Source organism: Syngnathus acus, chromosome 2 (assembly GCF_901709675.1).
Source record: "Syngnathus acus chromosome 2, fSynAcu1.2, whole genome shotgun sequence".
In the NCBI taxonomy this organism is placed as follows: Eukaryota; Metazoa; Chordata; class Actinopteri; order Syngnathiformes; family Syngnathidae; genus Syngnathus; species Syngnathus acus.
Window position 1 is genome coordinate 2,890,324 of NC_051088.1, and position 23,520 is coordinate 2,913,843.

Genomic DNA, 23,520 nt, shown 5'->3' on the forward strand with positions numbered 1-23,520 from the left:
ACGCGCGGTCGGGTTTTCTCAGGTCCTCCTGGATCATCTCGCGAGGTTCGACCTCTGAATTTTGTTTGACAACCAAAGCAAAAAAATCTCGAATTCTTTGTTCGAATTCTGATTTGTTTGAGAAAGCAGGACGTTCGAAAAGCGAGGTTTGACTGTAAAATAAATAGATGCAGCTCACTGACAAGTGCCGCTATTTGAGCTAATTTTAGAACAGTCCTGCGGGCGACTCATGCGGTCCTCACGGGTGACCTGGTGCCCGCGGGCACCGTGTTGGTGACCCCTGGCCTAGGGGCATTGGAGCACACGTGTGAAAGCTCCTGCACTCTCATATCGTGAAAGCATCTCCGAAAGAGAGTGACAGCATGAGCAGATGCGCGACTGTGCGCAAATGTGTTTCTTTTGATCGTTGGCGGCCCATAAGACCAACGTGTGTATTTATGATCATAGTCCAACGCGTTGGCCAATTATACACGGCTAGTTAGTAATTTGTGATCTACGTTGTCTGGCATCCACACTTACCCCATTTTGAAGTCAGGAACTCAGATTTTAGGTGACGATCCTTTTGGCAGGTCACATGATTCCACAAGCTATCAAGCTTGCATTGGGCTGGAATTATACGTACATTCACACAAAGTACATACATTCACACAACATATGGAAGGAATTAATTATCTATTTTGCGTGTAAACAAAGCTAATAAAACTTGTTTCTCCTAGCAGAGGGAACTCCCCGAGACAATTTCCCAGCATCTCCACCTGCCATGCGATGAAATGCAGCCGGCCTCTCAGATTGATCTTTTTATGACGGGCCGGGTAGTGAGCGGCAGTAGGAGGGCCCCAGCAGAGTGAGAACGTTCTCCTCGATATTAGTGTCATAAATCACTGTGAACCTGTGAACAGAGGACTTGAGAGCCCCAACAAATCAAGATAACTAACTCTGGTATAGAACAGCTTCTCAAGCTTGCTCACTTCTCGCTCTGAACCCCAAACTTCAGCTCTTTATTTTAAGTTGGAGATGTATAAAGAAACCGATGCTTGTATGTATGAAGACGGGTGATTAGAATTCTGCCTCAAAGGTACAAATTCAAAGTTTTTTTGCGTAACTTACCGTATTTTCCAAACCATAAGATGCACTTAAAAGCCTTTAATTTTCTCAAAAACCGCAGCCGTGTCTTTTAATAAGGTGCGCCTTTTGTGTGGACCAAATTCCATCCATCCATCCATCCATCTTCCGCTTGTCCGGGGTCGGGTTGCGGGGGCAGCAGTTTAGGAGGGATGCCTAGACTTCCCTCTCCCCAGCCACTTCGTCCAGCTCATTCCGAGGGATCGCAAGGTGTTCCCAGGCTAGCTGAGAGACACAGCTCAGTGGACTAGTGGTAGAGTGTCTGCCCTGAGACTGGAAGGTTGTGGGTTCAAACCCTGGCCGGGAACATACCACAGACTTTAAAAATGGGACCCATTGCCTCCCTGCTTAGCACTCAGCATTAACGGTTGGAATTGGGGGGTTAGATCACCAAATGATTCCCGGGCGCGGCACCGCTGCTGCTCACTGCTCCCTTCGGGGATGAGTTAAATGCAGAGACAAATTTCACCACACCCAGATGTGTGTGTGACAATCATTGGGTCTTTTTAGTCTCTCTAGCGCGTCCTGGGTCGTCCACGGGGTCTCCTGCCGGTGGGACATGCCCGGAACACCTCCCCGGGGAGGCGTCGAGGAGGCATCCTGATGAAATGCCCGAGCCACCTCATCTGGCACTTCACAACGTGGAGGAGCAGCGGCTCTACTCCGAGTCCCTCTGGGATGACCGGGCTTCTCACTCTATCTCTAAGGGAGAACCCGGACACCATGCGGAGGAAACTCATTTCGGCCGATTCTATCCGGGATCTTGTTCTTTTTCGGTCACGACCCATAGGTGAGGGTAGGAGCGTAGATCGACCGGTAAATTCAGAGCTTTGCCTTTTGGGTCTGCTCTCTCTTCACCACGATGGACCGGTACAGAGTCTCCATCACGGCCGAAGCTGCACTTAGCCGTCTGTCGATCTCCCGCTCAATCCTGTCCTTGCTCGTAAACAAGACCCCAAGATACTTAAACTCCTCCACTTGGGGCAGGATCTCATCCCCGATCCGGAGAGGGCATTCCACCCTTTTCCGACTGAGGACCATGGTCTCAGATTTGGAGGTGCTGACCTTCATCCCGACCGCTTCACACTCGGCTGCGAACCGCTACAGTGAGAGCTGGAGATCACGGCTTGAAGAAGCACCACGTCGTCTGCAAAAAGCAGAGATGCAAGGCCCCCAAACCGGACACCCTCAACACCTCGGCTGTGCCTAGCAATTCTGTCCATAAAAGTTATGAACAGAATCGGTGACAAAGGGCGGAGTCCAACCCTCACTGGGAACGAATCCGACTTACTGCCGGAAATGCGGACCAAACTCTGAAATCGATGCTACAGGGACCGAACGGCCCTTATCAGTTGGTTTAGCACCCCGTACTCCCAAAGCACCCTCCACAGAACTTCCCGAGGGACATGGTCGAATGCCTTCTCCAAGTCCACAAAACACGTGTGGCCTGGTTGAGCCAACACCCATGCACCCTCGAGGATGCCGAGGGTATAGAGCAGGTCCACTGTTCCACGGCCAGGACGAAAACCACACTGCTCCTCCTGAATCCGAGATTCGACCTTCCGACGGACCCTCCTCTCCAGCACCCCTGAATAGACCTTACCAGGGAGGCTGAGGAGTGTGATTCCTCTGTTGTTGGAACACACTCTCCGGTCCCCCTTCTTAAAAAGAGGGTCTACCACCCCAGTCTGCCAATCCGGAGGCACCGTCCCCGATGTCCACGCTTTGTTGTAGAGGCATGTCAGCCAGGACAGCCCCACAACATCCAGAGCCTTTAAGAACTCCGGGCGGATTTCATCCACCCCCGGGGCCTTGCCTCCGAGGAGTTTTTTAACTACGTTGGTGACTTCGACCCCAGAGATTGGAGAGTCCACCTCAGAGTCTCCAGGCCCTGTTTCCACAATGGAAGGCGTGTCGGTGGAATTTAGGACGTCTTCGAAGTATTCTCCTCACCATCTCACGATGTCCTGAGTCGAGGTCAGCAGCAGTCTATACTGTAAACAGTGTTAACGGTGAACCGTTTCCCCCTCCTGAGACGCCGGATGGTGGACCAGAATTTCCTCAAAGCCGTCTGGAAGTCATCCTCCATGGCCTCGCCAAACTCCTCCCACGCCCGGGTTTTTGCCTCAGTAACCGCCAAAGCCGTGTTCCGCTTGGCCATCCGGTGCCTGTCAGCTGCCTCCGGAGTCCCACAGGCCAAAACGGCCCGATAGGATTCCTTCTTCAGCTTGACGGCATCCCTTACCGCTGGTTTGGGAGTTGCCGCCACGACAGGCACCTTACAGCCACAGCTCCGGTTGGCTGCCTCAACAATGGTCCACTCGGACTCAATGTCCCCTGCCTCCTCCGGGACATGGGAAAAGCTCTGCTTTTTCAAGGTGGCAGTTGAAGCTCTTCTTGACAGGGCATTCTGCCAGACGTTCCCAGCACAACCTCACAGTATGTTTGGGTCTGCCAGGTCGGACTGGCATCTTCCCCCACCATCGGAGCCAACCCACCACCAGGTGGTGATCAGTTGACAGTTCCGCCCCTCTCTTCACCAGAGTCTCCAAAACATGCGGCCGCAAATCCGATGACAAGACTACAAAGTCGATCATCGAACTGCGGCCTAGGGTGTCCTGGTGCCAAGTGCACACATGGACACCCTTTTGCTTGAACATGGTGTTCATTATAGAACACCGCTTGGGTTCTGATTGGGGGGGGCGTTCCTCCCAATCACGCCCTTCCAGGTCTCACTGTTATTGCCCACGTGAGCATTGAAGTCACCCAGGAGAACGATGGAGTCCCCAGAAGGAGCGCTCTCCAGCACTTCCTCCAAGGACTTCAAAAAGGGTGGGTACTCTGAGCTGCCGTTTGGTGCATAGACACAAACAAAAGTCAGGACCCGTCCCTCCACCCGAAGGCGGAGGGAGGCTACCCTCTCGTTCACCAGGGTGAACCCCAATGTGCAGGCGCCCAGCCGGCGGGCAATATGTATGCCCACACCTGCTCAACGCCTCTCTCCGTGGGCAAATCCAGAGTGGAAGAGAGTCCAGCGCCTCTCAAGTGGTCTTGTACCAGAACCCAAACTGTGTGTGGAGGCAAGTCCAACTATATGCCTAGTCGAAACCTTTCTCCCTCGCACACCAGCTCGGGCTCCTTTCCTGCCAGAGAGGCCCAGCTCACTTAGCACCTGATCCCTTTGGCCCCTCCCACAGGTGGTGAGCCCATGGGAAGAGGGACGCACGTTTACTTTTTGGGCTGTGGCCAGCAGGGCCCCATGGGCGAAGGCCACCAGATGCTTGCCTTCGAGCTCCAACTCCAGGCCTGGCTCCAGAGAGGGGCCCCGGTGACCCGCGTCCGGGCGAGGGAAAACAAAATCCAACTGTAGTATTCCTCATAAGGGGTTTTTGTGAGCCATGCTTTGTCTGGCCCCTCACCTAGGACCCTTTTGCCATGGGTGACCCTGCCAGGGGCATAAAGCCCCAGACAACTTGGCTTCTAGGATCATAAGGACACGCAAACCCCTCCACCACATCACTGCCACCACACAGGGACGTATCATGTGGGCGTAACATGTGAACCGACTAACCAATCAGAGGACATTACTTTTTACGTAGATCGGAACGGTAAATCAATCAGAGGACTGTACATAATACGTCCCTCCGCTGCCATAGATAAATAAACGCTCTAAAATGGCATCGACAGAGAGACATTTTTATAAGGCACAATTCAAGCGCGATCTTGACATGTTTAATGGCGAACTTGCCCAGTTGTTTAATTCGGATACAGAAGATGAGGACGGTTGCGTAAAAATATAGATTAACAATAATGTGAACACAGTACATGGTTACAGTACAACTGAACTCATACAACAAAACTCACTGTCTTTCTTCCGTGATGTTTTTTTTTTCTGTTTACCGTAAATTGCACCCAATAATGCGGTGCACCCTGTGTGTGAATTACTAAGTACAGAAAAGCCCCCGCAATTGAGTCTGCGCCTTTTAACCCGAAGCACCTTATGAAAAATATGGTAAATGCATCAATACAGTGATCCCTCGTATATTGCTGATAATTGGTTCCAAGACCCCCCTCGGCGATAGGTGAAAATCCACAATGTGGAGTCAATATTTTTACGATATCCGCACAAGACTTTTATGATTGTATTTTTAAACATGTTTTTGTATTTTCAAACACTTTATTGTAATTTTAAACATTTTAAAGTTAAATTGACTTTTAGAAAAAAAAGGTAGGGCTTCACTAAAACTCACAAAGTCACAAGAGAACTATCCAATGCCGAGCTGCACGCACTAATCAGTGCTGATCGCTGCCACCTGTGCTCTTGCTAACGGCTGATTAGGGCGTGTATTTAAATCCCGCAAGCCTGTCAATCCACGGTGGTTTGCCTGCCACCTGGTTCTGTTGTGCCACCTGATTCCCGCTTGCCTGATCTGCGGTGTAGCGCTATGCCTGTTTCCTGATTCGCTGTTTAGCCTGTTTTCATTATCTGCTCTGGACTCCGTTTTGCTTGACCTTCTGTCTGTCCAAAACCACGAGCATACTATGCCAGTCTGCTTCAATGACGCTCGCTGACCGTCTCCTCAGCTTGCCTCATCGTTCTGTTCTGCTGGCATTCCAGCCCTTCTTGTCTCCTTTAACCCTTGCATTTGGTTGTCCTGCCTCGTTCATGGCGAAAGCGCAAATCAGAGAAGCTGCTGATTCTGCTGACGCAAACCAAGTGGAAGAGTGGATACTAGCGCGACTGCAGGAGGCTGAGATAAAGCGAGGTTAGAACTGCTCTTACAACTCTAAGCCAATCAGCGGCAAGGATACAGATCAACATTTTCTACCGGCCAATAGTGTGCTGTAAAAGTCATATGGGCATCCTCACCTCCTTTGATTTTACCAAGAGTCAAAGTCTTGACGCCTCTAGTTTAAATGGACATGCTGACCCGTTATTTTCGGATGAACTCATCTGAACTTGTCTACAAATGTGATTCTATTAACTTTTCACTTTTTTATTGACTTGCCTATGAATTTCTCATAATTTTACTTTCAACCTATTTGAAAACCTCATTTAAAAATAAATTCACACAAGTTTGAGTATACACTAAACTGATGGGCTAACCTGTTGCTTAGATAGACAAAGGCAGAGCAATTTTATTGTTTAACTCATCCGTTTGTGACACTGAAGTTCACCACGCTGTGGGTTTTGGCTCAGAGTGGGAGGGAGCACCAAGTTCGACAGACACAGCATGAAGTGACATTTTTCCTTCTTCTTAATCACGGATGGCCAAATGGCATTCTGCGGGCCACATGCAGGCCACATCCACACGCTTACTGGTCCCTCAATTAACCCCCACCTCAAAATAGGGGGGGGGGGGGCATAGTCTGTTTTGTTTTTCTTTGGGGGGGGGCTCATTAACATTCTGCCCCCACTACAGTGAACCACCAGAAAAGTTACTGTTCGGCAAATGCAGATTTGCCTTTTTACTGATTTTCATTGTGTGTTATTTTCAGGTTTGGGTCTGGTGGCCAACTTCAGGTTTTTCTTTTGTGAAAAAAATGTAGTGGCGTTTCATCAGTGTTTTTTTTTAATAATTTGGGGATTTAAAAAAAATAAAATGCATTTCAGTGGATGTCAATTATACACAGATTTTCACTATTCACTGGCCAGCCTGGTCCCTATCACCTGTGAAAAGCAGGGTTCCACTGCAACGTTTTACACTTATACACTATTCAGATCAATCAGTGTGCAGACATAGCTTGCACCGGAATTTACGCTGCCCTCTGCTGATCGTGACTGATCAACAAATCAATGGAGCTGATGAAAAATTGTGGTCCCCCTCCATCATTTATATTGCCCATACCTATCATAAATAAAAGAAATTATTATAGTAGAACAGCGACTACAACTTGGACTGGCCAACAGTCACTTCTAGGACACTAATGGAGAAAGACAACCATTCACGCTTACATTCACACCTTCACTAAGCGGGAACTGTACCTACGTATGCTGCCTGCATCCAAGACAGGCTACAACTGCTACACCAGTGACTCACAGCCATAATATCAATAGTTAATGCCTGTTTATTGATACGCTATCATACCAGAGAACGATACGGTACACTGTGTATTTTGCCTTGTTGTGGGACTCTGAGAAGACATTGATTTGGAGCTTTTATTACCTGCCAAGTCAGTTTGTAGCCTTTCTGTCTCGGCTCATATGCACCGTTGAAACAGTATGATGCACAAGGCGGCCACGAGAAAATGGCAACTGTGATACTTAGCACTCGCTGACCCTTAAAGTTCCTCAATTTAAAACAGTTCTCTGGAGCTTTAATAACTTGTCAGAGAAATTCTGTCATCAAAATACACTAAGGATCAAGAATTACATCACACTTTACAACCTCTAATTCACCTCAATTCATTTTTAAATTAGGATTTTGTTTTTGTGGGGGGTTTTCAGAAAGAAAGAGAAAGAAAGAAAGAAAGAAAGAAAGAAAGAAAGAAAGAAAGAAAGAAAGAAAGAAAGAAAGAAAGAAAGAAAGAGAACTGCCTACAGAATAATTCATTTTATCTCTTTTTATACTGTTTGTTTTATAGAACATGAGGTTTAAGATCTTTGTTAACTGAGCCAAATTTGTGGATTATAAAATCTGTTTCAGGCAATTAGAGGTAACATTCACAAAATGCAAAGAGGCATGCACACATACGAGTGTGCTTCTGTGGGTGATGGACTAGAAATGTTGGTTGCTTGCGATTGATGATAGGTGGGAGGAGGGGTGAGGGTTGCTGAAGGGATGCTCAGTCCTGAAAGGAGTCCTTGATTGGATTGATCCACGGCCCTCATGTTTACAATTAGAACAGTTTAATAGCGCACTCTCCCAGAAGGCTTGCTGCCTGTGTGTCCGTTTTGTTCCATGGGGCAGGAAAAACAAAAGCGCCATGAGAGGTAGAAGGAGATGGGAACCTCTTGGGATCAGTGAAACAGCACCGGAGCCCTCCATTGCTGGGCTTCCTGCCAAGATAATGTTTCACCTCAACCGGGAATACCTTGTTATAGGAAAACATGAGTACTTAAACAGCTACATGGGTTTCTCCCACGATAGCCAAGGCTGTCAGTCAGTCTGTTTACATGCACTTTAAAAATAAAATAAGTCACTACAAATAAAAATTGAAACCACACTTTTAAAACATTTGTCTTTTTAAAAGATTGTTAATCCATCCAGACTGCTGCAATGAAAGGTTGGCATGACCGTTGCAAAATTGCAAACTCCATTATGTACACGGTTCAGCCTCTGTGGTCATGGAAACATCAAAATTGAATTAAAAAAAAAAAAAAAAAAAGTTCGGCGTGTTTGCGCCACAAGAAAAAAAAAAAAATTTAATGTGATAGCAAAGCAAATACACATAACACCAAATTTTAACATTGTCTATTCCCTATCAATGGAAAATAGACACTTTAGTATAAGTCTGTGACAAATTAAAAGAAAACATTTAACAAAGTTTATTTGAGCTTCTCCTCACCCTAATGGAAAATTTGAGTAATAATTCATCTGTCGAGTCAAACTTTGTAAATGTGTTCTATATACAACTAGGATTCCATGAAATCTTTTGTTGAAAATGTGGGCCAATTTATTTTGTTGATTCACTCCAGGATCATTTGATCATAGGATCAAATTTCTCTAAGTTCTCTAGTTGGGCCGCTGGCAGCGTGATCTCGTTGCGATCACGCCGCCAGCGGCCCAACTACACACAGCAAGGAGTAGTTTGCTAAAATGCTGAGTCAGATCCTGGCATAATGCCTTATACAACAATGTGAAGAAGCCTTCTCAATTTTTCAGATTTGTATTGACAGGCAGGACAAACATAATACCCAAATTTAAACATTGAGTGAGATAATTTTTTGGGAAAAAAATACTTAAAATGGGTTCTTGTATACAATATAGGTTCGCTGTTCAGCAGTTTTGTACAGCCTTTGAATTCTATTTTTTAAGCACAAGATGTCATGGAATCGGAATGGAGCAGGGCGACCAAATGCAGCTTGGACCAGGGTTTATTGGAGAACTCAAAGACAGACTATAAGAAGCTCTACTAGGGACAAGACTAACTGAACAAAAAGACAAGATAAAGACAAGATAAAGACAGGAACGACGGCGACAGACGAGACGAGAACAATCCGACAGGGGTGTGACACGCAAACAGGATTTATATACGCGACAGGTAACGAGAGGCAGGTGACTGTGATTAGTACATCGATTGTGAGTAGACATAAGGGAGGGGCGAGCACACAGATAAGTTGCCCACCCGTGATTGTTTTTTTTTTTCAGTACTCGACCAGGTGGCTGTTTATGACTTTATCGGTACTGTAGTTTGGAGAACAGATGTGGGTCAGTAAAAAGCAGCAGGATAAGCATACACTCTGGGAGTGCTGCTGTCGATTTACATGCTTTCACCTGTGAGAAAGTTGAGCACCGAGTTGTAGAGGGATGTCTTGGATGATTGAGCTGTAGGGGGGTCTTCTGTGCCGGTGTGTTGTCATGTGAATCTAACTGGCCAAATAAGTCTTTGAATCTGTTTGGTACTGTGATGTACTCTCACAAGTCTGTCGTGGAGGTTTATTATCTGAGAGAGCTTGGCTGTTGACGAAGTAGGCAAATATTGTTGTGATTCCTTCTCATTGCATGGGACAGTTGGCCCTAGCTGCTGCCCGCCCTGCAGCATCACCACCTCTAAAGGCTATTTAAATAGAGAGAGAGAGAGAGAGAGAGAGAGAGAGAGAGAGAGAGAGAGAGAGAGAGAGAGAGAGAGAGAGAGAGAGAGAGAGAGAGAGAGAGAGAGAGAGAGAGAGAGAGAGAGAGAGAGAGAGAGAGAGAGAGAGAGAGAGAGAGAGAGAGAGAGAGAGAGAGAGAGAGAGAGAGAGAGAGAGAGAGAGAGAGAGAGAGAGAGAGAGAGAGAGAGAGAGAGAGAGAGAGAGAGAGAGAGAGAGAGAGAGAGAGAGAGAGAGAGAGAGAGAGAGAGAGAGGACCTTTACTTACCTGTACCTTTTCAGCTTTGGAGGTGATTATCAGTATTACAGTATGGTGATACATATGAATATACGTACATACTATGTATATACCGTAATTTTCCATGTATAATACGCCCCCATGTATAATACGCACCCTAAAAAAGATCATCTTTGGGAACAAACGGATGTTATTCTGCCGGTCAGTATCACTGCGCATGCGGTAGCAAACTCGATAGCGAAGAAATATGTGAGACTCTCAACGGGATCACCAATATTTGAGTGATGTTCCAGTTATTTATTATCTTTCTGTGTGTTCACAATTGTCATGGTGATCTTTCTGGTGATTTCTTAACTAGGCTGGATGTATTTTTTTTGTTGGCGTTGATTTCTCCGACTGCCCAGAAAGGCACCACCGCGATCAGTTAGGTTAAAATGAAAAGAGAGGAAAGTGACGTGCGGACATGTGAAAAAGGCGGCTCTGTATGGGAGAGAAGTTGAAGAGGAATAAAACCACCCTTGGAAACCAAAACTTGCCCCTCGTCGTGACTCGGAGCCGCAACAAATGTTTCGGATTTGTGTAGGGTACATTGTGACAGCAAACGAGTAGGTGATCGAGCAAGCGTCTGATACGAGAGCATTGTGTTCGTATGGAGCGTGTTTGAAGTGAACAGCAGAGACGAAAGGAACAAGGCAAAGTGTTGTGAAATAAAATATTACCTGTAATACGCATTTAGGTTTAGAACTGAACTCTCGCTCTTTAGTATATAGCTGACGTGTCTTGCGCATCCGTTCTGCGCATCTGTAATGGCGGCCTCCGTATGATATTCAGTTTGCGATGGAGATTAAAAAACAAACAATATTTGACAATAACACACCATCAAGGATTGCACCATCGCATCAAACGATGTGTCGTCAATTATGAATTTTACTGACTAAGTGTGTTGGGCAGGATGGCTGAATGCGATGCGCGATTGACAACAAACAAGAAGAAAGGTGATTTCAAGTTTTATTTCGAGGGAGATTTTCTTCAAAAATTGTTGTACCCATGTATAATGCGCACCCCAGATTTTAGGACAATAAATTAGTTACATTTTGCGCATTATACATGGAAAAAGACGGTAAATAGTTTTTTGTATGGCACATATAAATGTTTAGTTGTGTTTTTAACTTAGTGTTACTTTTTAAAATTAATAGAAGGCTATAATGTTACTTGTAACTGCATTAGTAGGGAAGTTCTAGTCGAATGTATGTGAGCACGTGCGCTCGTCTGTCGCGTATCGCAGAATGGGAAACAAAAGCGTCTAGCTCACCGGGAAACAGTTTGTGCATGTGTAGGACTCTACCGATACTACTGCATTAAGGATTATTAAAACAATAAGTCTTATTTGATTGAGGGTGATTCGCCTGACATGTCACCCTAGGACAGGGGTCACCAAACTACGGCCCGCGGGCCGGATACGGCCCACGGGACCGTTTAATCCGGCCCGCCAACCCTGAACAAATTGTATTATTAAACTTTTTTTTTTTGGTCATTTTGCCTGCAATGACTGCGTTTCCCCAGTAGATGGGGAAGCGCTCGCCTGCGCATTTACTACCGGAAGCCGTGTCAAAAAGCTCGGTGCACACTCACAAGTGCGTGTACGTACTCAGTAGTACGGACATGGCGCACTCACGCTCTATTTGTATCAGTCCCGAATTTAGAGCGTGGGCTGTGACGACAGCATTCTTGTAATTCGCGCGCTGAGCTTTCAGATGCAGTTTTGCGCTAAAGCCACCCACAAACCTTCCCCTGGAATCCTTCCATTAAAATGAGTCGCCCAAGGAAAAGCAAGGTGGACACAGTGCCGAGCGTTTAAAAGAGAGTGGCCAATTTGGCTCGACGTACGCGACGTGACGTTCAGCCACATGAACGTCAACATCAAACCGTCACAGATCGAGGTAAACGGACCAACACCTCGGATCTCGCCTAAGAATTGCCACAACAAATTTTACTCCAGACTATGACGCACTAGCAAACTTTAACAAAAAAGACAGCGGTGTCTACAAGCCTACTGGAACCTACAAAAGGATTATAAGGAAGGAACACAAGAACTTTAAGAGACTGCTCATATGTGTCAGAGAGATTCTGCTCTGACAACTGAGCTGAACTTTTATCTGTTAAGATTGTGCATGGCACTCGTGTAGGTGAGATGCAGACAACCAGAATCAAAGTGATTGAGTAAAGACTTCTGGAAATAACATTTATGATAAAACCATCAAAAGTCCCAATTGTCTGGAAAATTTGAAAGGGAAAAATACAATATTTTCACAAACAAAACTATTAAAATGACCTACAAGGTCACTGAGCACTGGAAAGTGCACTTCAGGTCTAATACAGCAGCTGATGGAACTGAACACGGTGTAAGTAAACTGGACTTAACAGGGATATGTGAAACAATGCACAGACTGAACTTAGTGTCAGTAACATTTGTACTTGTATAAAGTTGTAAATGTAGTTACGTTCTTGAGGCCGCACTGGTCTAGTTTGAAGTCCAGGCCATCCACAAGGCTGCTTTTGGAGCTGTGTCTTCATCACACATGCCAACTAAAGGATGCAGCTCATGCTGTTCCCTCGATAAATCCCAGGCTCACACAAAAGCTCTCTGTGGACGGCTGCTGAATAGATTAATACGATTTCCATAATTAGAAAGGCCTTCAACAATAGGATCCTTCAGCCTTTGTCTCACGAACAACGTGATTGTCCGAGCTACGCGCGCCTGCTGGATGCTCGTCCGCCACAATGGCCGCACAGACAGTAAGGCGGTCAACAGAGGAACATCTGTCCCCCTTGGGACCATGGAACACTCACGCATGCAGTGGGAAGTTTAAATGTGCATATCCTATAGCTTTTTATCAGTCTCCTTGCAGCCGGCTGAGGTCATTGGTCAGCAGAAAGAGATGTGTGTTCAAATGTTTACTTACAGCCAATCGCTGGAGCGGCGTGTCTGCTCAGTGCGTAAAATTGTGCAATAATGATCTAATTCGCTGTTATTAAATGCAGCAATTTAGTCATAGTTCCTCTTCCATCACAAGACCCATTGACAGACGTTCACGGTTAGGGATTCATGCAAAGGTGTTTGCAGCAACTGAAAGCTGCTGTTGTAACCCACAGTTTGTCCATACTAATAAAAAAAGCCTTTAAAAACACATTTATTTTTTGCACCCCTTTGAAACCTGTGTGCTTGGTCAATTTAATTAATGTGTCATGTATATTGACTATGTTCAAAACGAATTTAAAAACTATGTAATAACAGGAAAAGTGTGAGATGCAGATTTATTTTCAAGGCCCAGACTTTATCAAACAAGACACCTTCTGGACCTTCTCACCCTGTTTGTCCTCATTGTTTGCCTTTAATGATGTTTGAAATAAATGTTCAACATATTTTAAAACACTTTTTAGATTAATTTATTTATTAAATGCTGTTGCACATCATTGATTTAAATCAGAACTCCTCATGGAGCAGCCCCGATGAACTCTAATGACACAATGTGCACATTGTCCTGATTTAGAGAACTGTAATCTTGTATTCTTCAGTGAATCCATCTACACTACAACGCCACCATGTAGTTTTGGGATTGCTAACACTCTCAATGCGGCTCCATGCAACATTGAGCATACAACAAATACGTGGATAACAAAGTTCAGTATACACTTGTAGAAAATAATTATTCTCCTTCTGAACACTTACTGAGGTGCCTAAGGGCAGCTAGCTGTCCAGCACATTGGTCAGTGGGTAGAGGGGGAGTGGTGGGGATTTATTGTGAAAGAAGTCCATTCTGCAGCGGGAGTACACTGATGATAGAGTGGACAGCAGTTAGCCTGCCTCAATGAGTCCTCTAATGTTAGCTCCGGCCCGCTTAGAGAGGACGTAGCGCCTGCTGTCGACTTTCCCCTCCCTTCCTCCCTCCTTCCTTCCATGCCTCACTCCTTGCTGCAGGTTTTATGAGCTCCCCTGGGCTCCCATCCATCTCTGTCACACACAGGCCCTATTATTGGAGCTGCTCAGAAACTGGTCAGGCTGCAGATGGGAAGGGCCTGCAGGACATACCGTAATTTTCGGACTAAAAGTCGCTCCGGAGTACAAGTCGCATCAGCCATAAAATGCCCAAAAAAGTGAAAAAAAACATATAAGTCGCTCCGGAGTATAAGTCGCATTTTGGGGGGCAATTTATTCGACAAAATCCAACACCAAGAACTGACGTCAGCCTCGTCGTTATTCCACAGATCTAGTATATAACTAGATTGTAGCGTTAACAAAGTACAAGGAAAGACGTGGGTTTGGTAAACGGCTCTTTATTTAACAAAACAAACTTCCAGGCGTGTGGCGGCGTGGACTTCCAGCCACGGAGGTGGAAGAGAGATCCATAGAATAGGACCGGGCCTGCGTAAAAGCCATGACCGAGCCCCATCCACCGTCCCCGGACAGCCACCTGGCCGAGCGCCGGCCCCCGACTTCCATCCACGGAGGTGAAAGAGAGCTCCGTAGAGTAGGACCGGGCGTGCGTAAAAGCCATGTCCGAGCCCCATCCACCGTCCCTGGACAGCCACCCGGCTGAGCGCCGGCCCCCGACTTCTATCCACGGAGGTGAAAGAGAGCTCCGTAGAGGAGGACAGGGCGTGCGTAAAAGCCATAATAGTTTTTCAAACCTTCTGTGTCACTCCAAATCCTTAAATCCTTCAAACTCTTCGTCCTCCGTGTCACTTAGAAACAAAGCCGCTAATGATGCCGGTAGTACGTGGGGCCCTTCGTCATCTTCGTCATCCCGTGATCAATCTTTGTCCTTTTTGTAAACAACCGCCGCGTCGCGCTGCTGACGTCACTTGAAATTCAAATTACAGTAATCCCTTGCTACATCGCGGTTCGTTTATCGCGGTTTCACGTTTGTTTTTTGTTTTTTTAATTTTTGAAAAAAAAACACATATAAGTCGCTCCTTATTATAAATCGCCCCCCCACCCAAACTATGAATAAAAACGCGATTTATAGTCCGAAAATTACGGTATATGCTTTCCACAACCCTGACAAAGAGCTGCAATTCAGACAACAAACATACACGGTCAATGGGGTGTCTCGGGCTTGATGTGTGTGAGAAGCGGCTCTGGTGAGTCTTGGCCATGCCAAGTGTCACTGCCGAAAGCTTAAGGGAAGTACTTGAACTATGTTGGCCATTGGGAATGTAAGGCAATGGATTTGAATATGAAGGACGTTATAATCCCAGAGCCATCTGGTCTGCTGGTCTCATCTGACTGAATAAATAACGTGCGTAATCTGAAAACACACAGACGTTTTGAAAAAGAGTAAAGGAGGAGGAGAACAAAGTTTAGCAGTGAGTGGAATCTCCGGCTGCAGATATCGAGATTTGATTTAGACGGCAATAAGAGACCTGGCTCCACATACGCAGACAGCCAGCTTTCGTTTATGTAGCTCTCTCTCTCTCTCTCTCTCTCTCTCTCTCTCTCTCTCTCTCTCTCTAGTTCTCTCTCTCTGGTTCTCTATCTCTATTTCTCTCTCTCTCTCTCTTTCTATCTCTATATCCTTCTCTCTGTGTCTGCCTCTCTATCTCTGTCTCTCTGTCTTTCTCTCTCTCTCTCTCTCTCTCTCTCTCTCTCTGACACCTCTCCACCTCAGGCTGATTCATGACAGTTCAATAATGCCAAGTTATTTGTGGAATGTCAAGTTAGCACCCCAGCGAGAAGTAGCGCAAGACTTTTTGGACTTGTGATAACGCAAGTCGGCACACAGAATATGCAGTCAGATTGGTTATATAAAAACAAGATATAGCTATTTTTTGCAAGGCATGCAGGTGTGCGCTTGTGACCCCTTTTACACTGTGCCATGAGTTTAATTAGAAAAATCACACACTTGCTGTGGGATCATTGATTAAACAAATACTTTAAGGGCAATGTGCTTTTGCCAAAAGAACAGACAGTCCACCTTTCCAGCGTCCCATGAGAGATTGTGCTGATGTGCTGCACACTATGGTGCACTACTAAATCCCCCCACCTTCCCCACCCCCATCTGCCTTTCTCACTCTCTCTACAGCAATGTCCACCTCCCTTCCCTCGGTCTCACCGGCTCAGGGGCCTGTGCAGCTCCGGTCTATGAAGGGTAGGTGGGGCGGAGTGTATCGGTGGGTGGTAAAGAGGGGTGCAGGGCAGAGAGAGGAGGTATTCAGTGCCCTGAAAGATAACAATAGTTCTTCTGGGAAATCTGTAGATGCTGGCACTATACATGAAAAAGCATAATTTGCACAGCACACATGCAGCCAGCAGATCAGCTTTTACCCATGCCTCACCATACCCCCAACATTCTTTATTTTCTTTTCTCTCTGATGATAGTGATCAGAGTTTGCTAGTGATCAGAGTTTGCTAGTACAGCACGGCACAGTGGTGCTCCTTCAGGCTAAAACAAATCACTGCATCTATTTTATATAGAGCTTGTTCTCATTTGGGTTGTAGCTAACTTGGAGTCGTTTCAGGCTAACTTTGGATGAGTTCACCTTTGACTGTTTGCCAGTCAATCACAAGGCATATTTGAGATAACGAGCATTCACACTCACATCTATGAACAATTAAGAGTCGTCATATAACACAATTTGCATGTTTTTGGAACGTGGGAGGGACCTGGAGTACTTAGAGAAAACCCTGTTTTCTAATTATTGTCATCTTTTGAACCAGTCTTTTTTCCCAACAAAGCTTTCAAGACATGCTGCCCCTTTATTATCCTGACAGGGTTTGTGAACATCTGCATCATTCCACTAAAAAGCACATACTGTAGTCATATTGATTTACCACATTGACCTTAGAAGACTAGCAAAAAAATTGTGAATTTTTGGTATTGATTTTTTTGTTGTTGTTAGAATTTACATTTTGATGATTAATAAGATCCGTTGTGTTGGCGGGGTCATACTTAGTAGAACAAACAATGTGTCATTATTATAGCAGATAGTTTATGCATGTTCTCTTTCATTTAAGTAATTTCATTCTCGGGGTATCGAATCACTCGCAACTGCCCTGCTCTACTTGTCTGAGACCAGATTGCCTGTACATTTTCAATTTACTCCTCATGTTTCTCCTACGAAGGCAGCAAAGTGAGTTTGATTGGAATAGCCCCAATTATAATTTTCATAAAAAAGGAAAACGTTGTTGAACATGATGATAAGAATTACTTTCTGTTTTTTTTCAGGCTTATTCAAGATGCACTGGAACCCAGAGCATGCCCAATCCCTCAGCCAGTGGCCTGAGCAACACCTGGATGTCTCTTCCACCACCTCCTCACCGGCACACAAGTCGGAATTCTATTCCAGCCGTGGCCACAGCTCCTACAACTACTCTTGGGCCAACGATGACATCTCCGCCCTCACAGCTTCCAATCTGTTGAAGCGCTATGCTGAGAAATACACCGGCGGACTGGATTCAACGTTTGAGCGGACACCTCCTGTGGGCACCTACCCAGAGCAGAGTGCCTTTGGGGGTCTCAGTAGCCAGAAGACTGAACTGGAAGCCTGGCCGCTGACACAAACCTCTGATGGCTCCTACTCCCTTGTGCCCCCTGGAGGCCACGAGAGCCTGTCCACTTCCAAGGCTGTGGCCACGGGCGCAGGCCCTGCCAGGATTGGCAGTGTGTCAGTGGTGAACAGCAACCTCTCAGACTCCGGCTACAGTGGCGGTAGCTCCTGCAGCGGCTCCAATGACTACCCCTCCAACTACAACGGCACCTATCTCTCGTCTGCATACTGCCCCCAACCCAGTGCAGCACTTCCTCCTGCCTCCCTTCATACACTTCAATCCACCCCCGCTGTGGTACCCAGTTATAGTCCGACCACACCTGTCTATAGCTACCCGCCCAGCACATATTCTCCCCAGAACAGCCTTGCCCCCAGCTATAGCCACCCCTCTGCAACATACTTACCCTCAGGTCTGCCTGCACCCACTCCTGTTCCTCCTAGGCCCTCGGTGGTAGGTAGCAACTACAGTTACCAGACCACCAACATTGGCCCATCCGAGTCTGTTGGGCTGTTGAAAAGAAAAGCATTTCAGATGGCTGTAGAAGGGAATGAAGTTGGGGACAGCACTTTTTACAAGAAATACAGCTACGATGCGCAGAAAGCTGGTGAAAACTCACCATACAGTGTGAGTGACAAAGCACATTGCCACGGAAACAGATTCAGCAGTTCAGTAAGCAATACAGAGCCACAAAAGTTTAAACCTAGCAAACCCTCCTCGCAGCCCCTGCTATCTCCCCAGTATGGGCCAGCTGGTGAGTACAGTCCTCCTGCTGGAATGACAGGAGATAACGCAGCAGGGGAGCAGGCCTTGACCCAACAACAGCAGCAACAGAAGCAGTGCTCTGAGGCCCACAAAGCTTCTTCATTGTGTTGTCCAACTGTTAAAACTCTGAAGAGTCCAGACCCCCAAGTGTTGGACCTGATTGACGAGGAGATTTTGGACTGCAGCCCAGCCCTAAACTGGGGCGAGTTGGCTGGCCTCACTCACGTAAAGGCTGCTTTGGAAGAGGACCTCCTGTGGCCTGTCCTGAGGCCCAGTCAAGTGATGCAGCCACCAAGAAGCATCCTACTGTTTGGCCCCCGTGGAGGGGGTAAATCCACCTTGACTCATTCTCTGGCTTCACAAATCGGAGCTTCCCTCTACCGACTGAGCGGCGCCTTGTTGGCTTTGAAAGGAAAGGCGGAGGTAGAACACATTCTGGGATCTGTGTTGGAGGTGGCGGGTGCACGGCAGCCATCAGTGGTGCTGCTTAGCCAAGTGGAAACCATGGAGGGAGAGGGCCTGAGACAGACACTGCGCACCTTCTTGGAGAACGCCCATATGAGCACGGGTTTGGTGATTGTCGTATGCACCACCGGAAGACCGGATCTACTGCAAGACGCGTTTCATCGTAGCTTCACCAAACGCTACCATGTCGGCCTGCCAGATGCGTGTATGCGTCGGGAGGTGCTGTTGCAAGCTCTTTCGCCTCAGGGCTACAGTCTGAGTCAGCGGGAGCTGAGCGCGATGTCGAAGCGTACTGAAGGCTATTCTGTGTGGGAGCTCCTGCAGCTCAGTCAGGAGGCGCTCTCCTCAGCATCAGCCCCCACTGGGGCAAGACATGGCAAAGCCCCAACCTTCACAGACTTTGAGAATGCCTTCTGCAAGGTGCGCCCACACAACACCACAAAAGAGCCTGATACTTGTATAGAATGGAGCAAAATATATAGCCACTAGTGAGTCAGCCAGTCACTGTACTATGACCCCACTATTTGAATGTTTGGTTCATATTTTTTGTTATTGCAAATCATGCAGCCAAAAGAGCCAGCAAGTATGAGAAATCCCCCATGTAAGAGGAAGCTGAAAACACATTCATTTGACTGGCATTGGTTAGCTATGAAGATCCACAATATTTCCTTTTTACCCCAAAAGAAAAGAAATGTGAACTGACCTTGATGAGTAGTGTAGCTTCTAATGGAAAAATCAAATAATTACTTGGAAACTCAGATTCTGTTTCGCTCGGGTCCAGAACAAAATCAATGATTTGTTGCTAGGTGACGTGGTCCAAGGTAATGGATAATCAGGGTTTGGTAAATCCTTACATTTGTCTGCTTCTCTCAGGATTCTCTTTATTGCCAGTCCATTTCCATGTACACGTCCAAACTCATGTTCTTTGCTTTCAACAACATTCTTTGACCAAAAACATGACAAGCCAAATGTTCTATCCTTCTAATCAAACCGAATGGCTGAAGTCCCAATGCTAGCTAGCTACTCGCCAAATACTCAAGTTACTTCATCCAATGAGAAGTACTTCACATGTCTCATTCAATGACTTCACCTCAACACTCATGCTTAAATAAGATTAAAAAAAAATTGCTTTATTCCTCCTGACCTTCTGTCCTTAAATTTCATAGCCACCACAGTGAATGACAAGCACATTCCTCCTCAACTGCTGCGGTCTCACCTGCACACCACGTCTTTGTCTGTTTCTTTTCTGTCGTCTTGTTTGATATGCTCAGGAAGAATGTCTTTACCTCAGAAATAAGAAAGAAAGAATGTATGTAATCTTTGGGGTCTCAGTGGTGAAAAGCGAGGAGAAAGCTTCTTAAAAGACATTGTAGCTGGGCTTTTATCCTCAGGAGAGAAACTTGAATATGGTACAAGAGTCACATTGAATGTAATTCAGGTATTTCAAAGGATATTTGATGCCATAAATCCATTTATCGTTATATATATATAAAATATATATGATTGTTCTTTCTTTTAGACCACCACCCTTATTTTATTGTAGTTGATGTTGGGATAGTTGTTGTCTTTAAGAAATACTAATGTAGGATACAGAACTTCATTGTTGTTGCACAAACTGCTTTTTATTTAAGTTTACAATTGAAAAAATTACATCATGTAGCTTAGCTTTCATAAAACTCCAAAGTATTTCCAGTGAGTGGATGTTGGACGTCAATCTAACATATGTAGATCATGCTATCACACTTCATTTCATTTATGTTAGCATTCTGAGAAGCCAGGCATCCATTCATCTATACATTTTTAATAGGATTTGTCCTCATTAGGGTTGTGGGTGAGCCAGTTCTCTTTGACAACAGAATCAGTTTACACCCTGGACGTTTCGCCAGTCAATCGCAGAGCACATAGTGACAGCCGCGCCCACTCATATTCACACCAATGGACAATTTAGACGTCTAAGATGACTTTTGGTGAGAGAAGAGGAAAACAGAGTGCTTCAATGAATGGACATAAATACGGGTCACATCACTTAATCAATTATTGTTATCACTCATAATCAGCAATCAATAATGGGCTGGACTAAAATCCCATGTAGACAAAATTTGTGGTACCCCTCTGTAAATGAGAATAAATTAATAATAATAATAATAATCGCCCACGACCCCGTGGGGACAAGCGGTACAGAACGTCTGAATTAAACATGTCATCACAGGGACCTCAAGCTGCTTGGAGATGGTCTCATAGACTTGACCTTTAACCTACTTGTCCATTTTCCCCAGTGTCCTAAAACGGGTTTTCAACTGGTTTTGTCTAAGAGACCACCATTATAACCTAGAAGCAACTCGCGGACCACTGCTTTGGCAGAATATCTCAGCTACATTTGACATAATTTGGATGGGCAAATGATTCACAAAATTAGCTGGAAAATAAATCAAGTCTAAATAATAAATCCATTTTATTTTTAAAAATGTTAAAATTATTTTCCATTTCAAATTTTACGGACCACCTGCAGTACCGCCACGGAACACTGGAGGGCCGCAGACCACCTGTTGAGAATCCTTGTCCTAAAACATCGTTCTCATTCAAGATATTTTATTTATACAACGCATTTCACAATAGCTGGAGTTGTAACAAAACCCTTTCCATATCACAATGAGCCCGCCGTAAAGACAGTAAACTAAACAGTGGAACAGTAAATTAAACCACAAATTAAAATACTGTAGTAGAACAACAACAATAAAGTCAGTCAAAAGCCAAAGAATAAAAATGGGTCTTCAAACGAGTTTTAAAAATGGAGAGGGGGCTTGCCTAACCTTTAAGGGGAGGTCATTCTAGAGGGAAGGATCGGCAACAAAAAAGGCTCGATCCCCACTGAGACTCCACTTAGACCTCAGCACTTCCAGTAGCGTATGGTCTACGGACATGAAGCCTCCATGTTGAGGCCACATCTTGCCGTGATATATTGGATTCTGTGGCTCCAGTAAAAATACTGGACATAACATGTCACCAACAGTGATGAGTTGTCATCCTTTAACTTGAATTGCAAGTTTGAAAACAAATATGATCCTAATTCGAGGACACACCTTGTGTCTAATGATTTTTAGGCTTTACTAGGGGTACCATTGTTTTTGTCTCAGCCCATTTCATCAGTTCAAATGCAACACTTCAAAAGCAATGTCTGATTTTGGTTAATTTTCATTGAATTTTGATTTATCATACTTTTATGTTTTCCCGATTTATTTATTATTATTTTTCTTTTCATTGGTAGAGGGTTACCAACCGTTTTTTATCTTCTCCCCAAGCACCCAAGCAAGCATCCTTCACCTTCCCTGGAAATGCTGTGATTGATTTTTAGTCAGTCCAATGCAACGCTTGGTCAATCACAGTGACCATCTTGCATAGTGGCGAGTACAAGTGAACTTTGTAATTATTTATGAAATATACTACATGATGACTCGTAACAAGAGTAGTTTGTCCAACAAAAAAATGGTTTGACTTTTTACACTTTCTTTGCATTCATAAAGTTTTTCTTGTATAATTTCTGTAACAATTTCTACCTCATTTGTTTGCGACATAGTGTACATGAAAGTATTTATTTCATGTCTTTTTTTTTATGTTGCTGAATTTTGGAATTGATAATGTTCTTAAACTGTAATGGTCTACCTCAGAAAAAAGGCTGTATTTTAAAAAGAAGAGTATCACACAAATATTAAACAGAATCTGTCAATATTGCACACCATGGGGTGCTTTGCTTATTTTTGTGACCTTGACCTTTGTGATGCATCATGTTGCGTATCAATGTACTTTAGTTTATCAGCTTTCTAACCAAACAGCCTTTGAAAAAGAGCTTCACAAACGTTTTGAGCAGATAAGTGACAATAAAAGGTTTACTAAACAATGCATGTGCACCAAAATTGGGTCTGCAAATGACTTTAAATCTACCAGTGATGAACAGCTCCTCACATTCACTTTTTCATGGACAAACCCTTATTCAAATTCAGGCGTTGAGGGCTTATTTTTTTAACTTTCCATGGGGGTCGTCATGTTGGGGTTTCGTAAAGTACATATTGGTGCATTTTTTCGATAGATAGATAGATCCGTGTGCAAAAACTGGCGTTTGGAAGCAGATTGAGGTCTCCAAAAGGCCATTCATTCATCAGAATGATATTAATGCACTTTAAAAAGACAATGCTTTTAACCAGTAATCTCAAAAGCTCTGCAGGAAAAAAAGTATCCCTGAAAGTATCCTTTCACCGGTATTTTATTAAAATGACTGATGACACTTAAATTTGTGACATTAACCCATCAGTCTGTAACTCACAAGGGTAGGAAACAAAAAGCAAACATTCAGATGGACTTTGGGATGATTATGAGTGTTGTGCTGCAGGAACATTTCCAGTCCTACTTAATTTGTCCCAAAAATATTTTTAAAAGAAAATTTTCACTTTTTAAATAATTATTGGCATATTTGTTAAAGCTGTCAGAATAATCTGACAGCACTGTGAGAGAAAATTAGCCCTCTTTGCGTGCATCTCATACCTTTAATTTGATTTTAAACGAACCACCATGCCTGATCAATCAGAGACAAAATGCATGACTGACAAACGTGCTCGCAGGCGCACTCATAGTGAGCAA

General features: G+C 44.9%; 1 protein-coding gene and 1 long non-coding RNA gene across 2 annotated transcripts in view; one reads left to right on the forward strand and one right to left on the reverse strand.

The window, feature by feature from the left end:
* si:dkey-157g16.6 (uncharacterized protein LOC561837 homolog) overlaps positions 1-22,619 on the forward strand; it is a 35,580-nt gene extending 12,961 nt beyond the window's left edge. Inside the window, exon 3 of the mRNA XM_037245912.1 lies at positions 17,339-22,619. Coding sequence (XP_037101807.1) covers positions 17,339-19,377 — 2,039 coding nt within the window. The 3' untranslated portion in view covers positions 19,378-22,619. The remainder of the gene's footprint in view (positions 1-17,338) is intronic.
* Positions 443-19,670, reverse strand: LOC119119526. Its single transcript, XR_005097321.1, has 3 exons — positions 19,592-19,670; positions 18,065-18,168; positions 443-606 (listed from the first exon to the last, which is right to left on the reverse strand). It is a non-coding gene; the product is annotated as an uncharacterized LOC119119526 (long non-coding RNA).
* Positions 22,620-23,520: the final 901 nt, after the last annotated feature.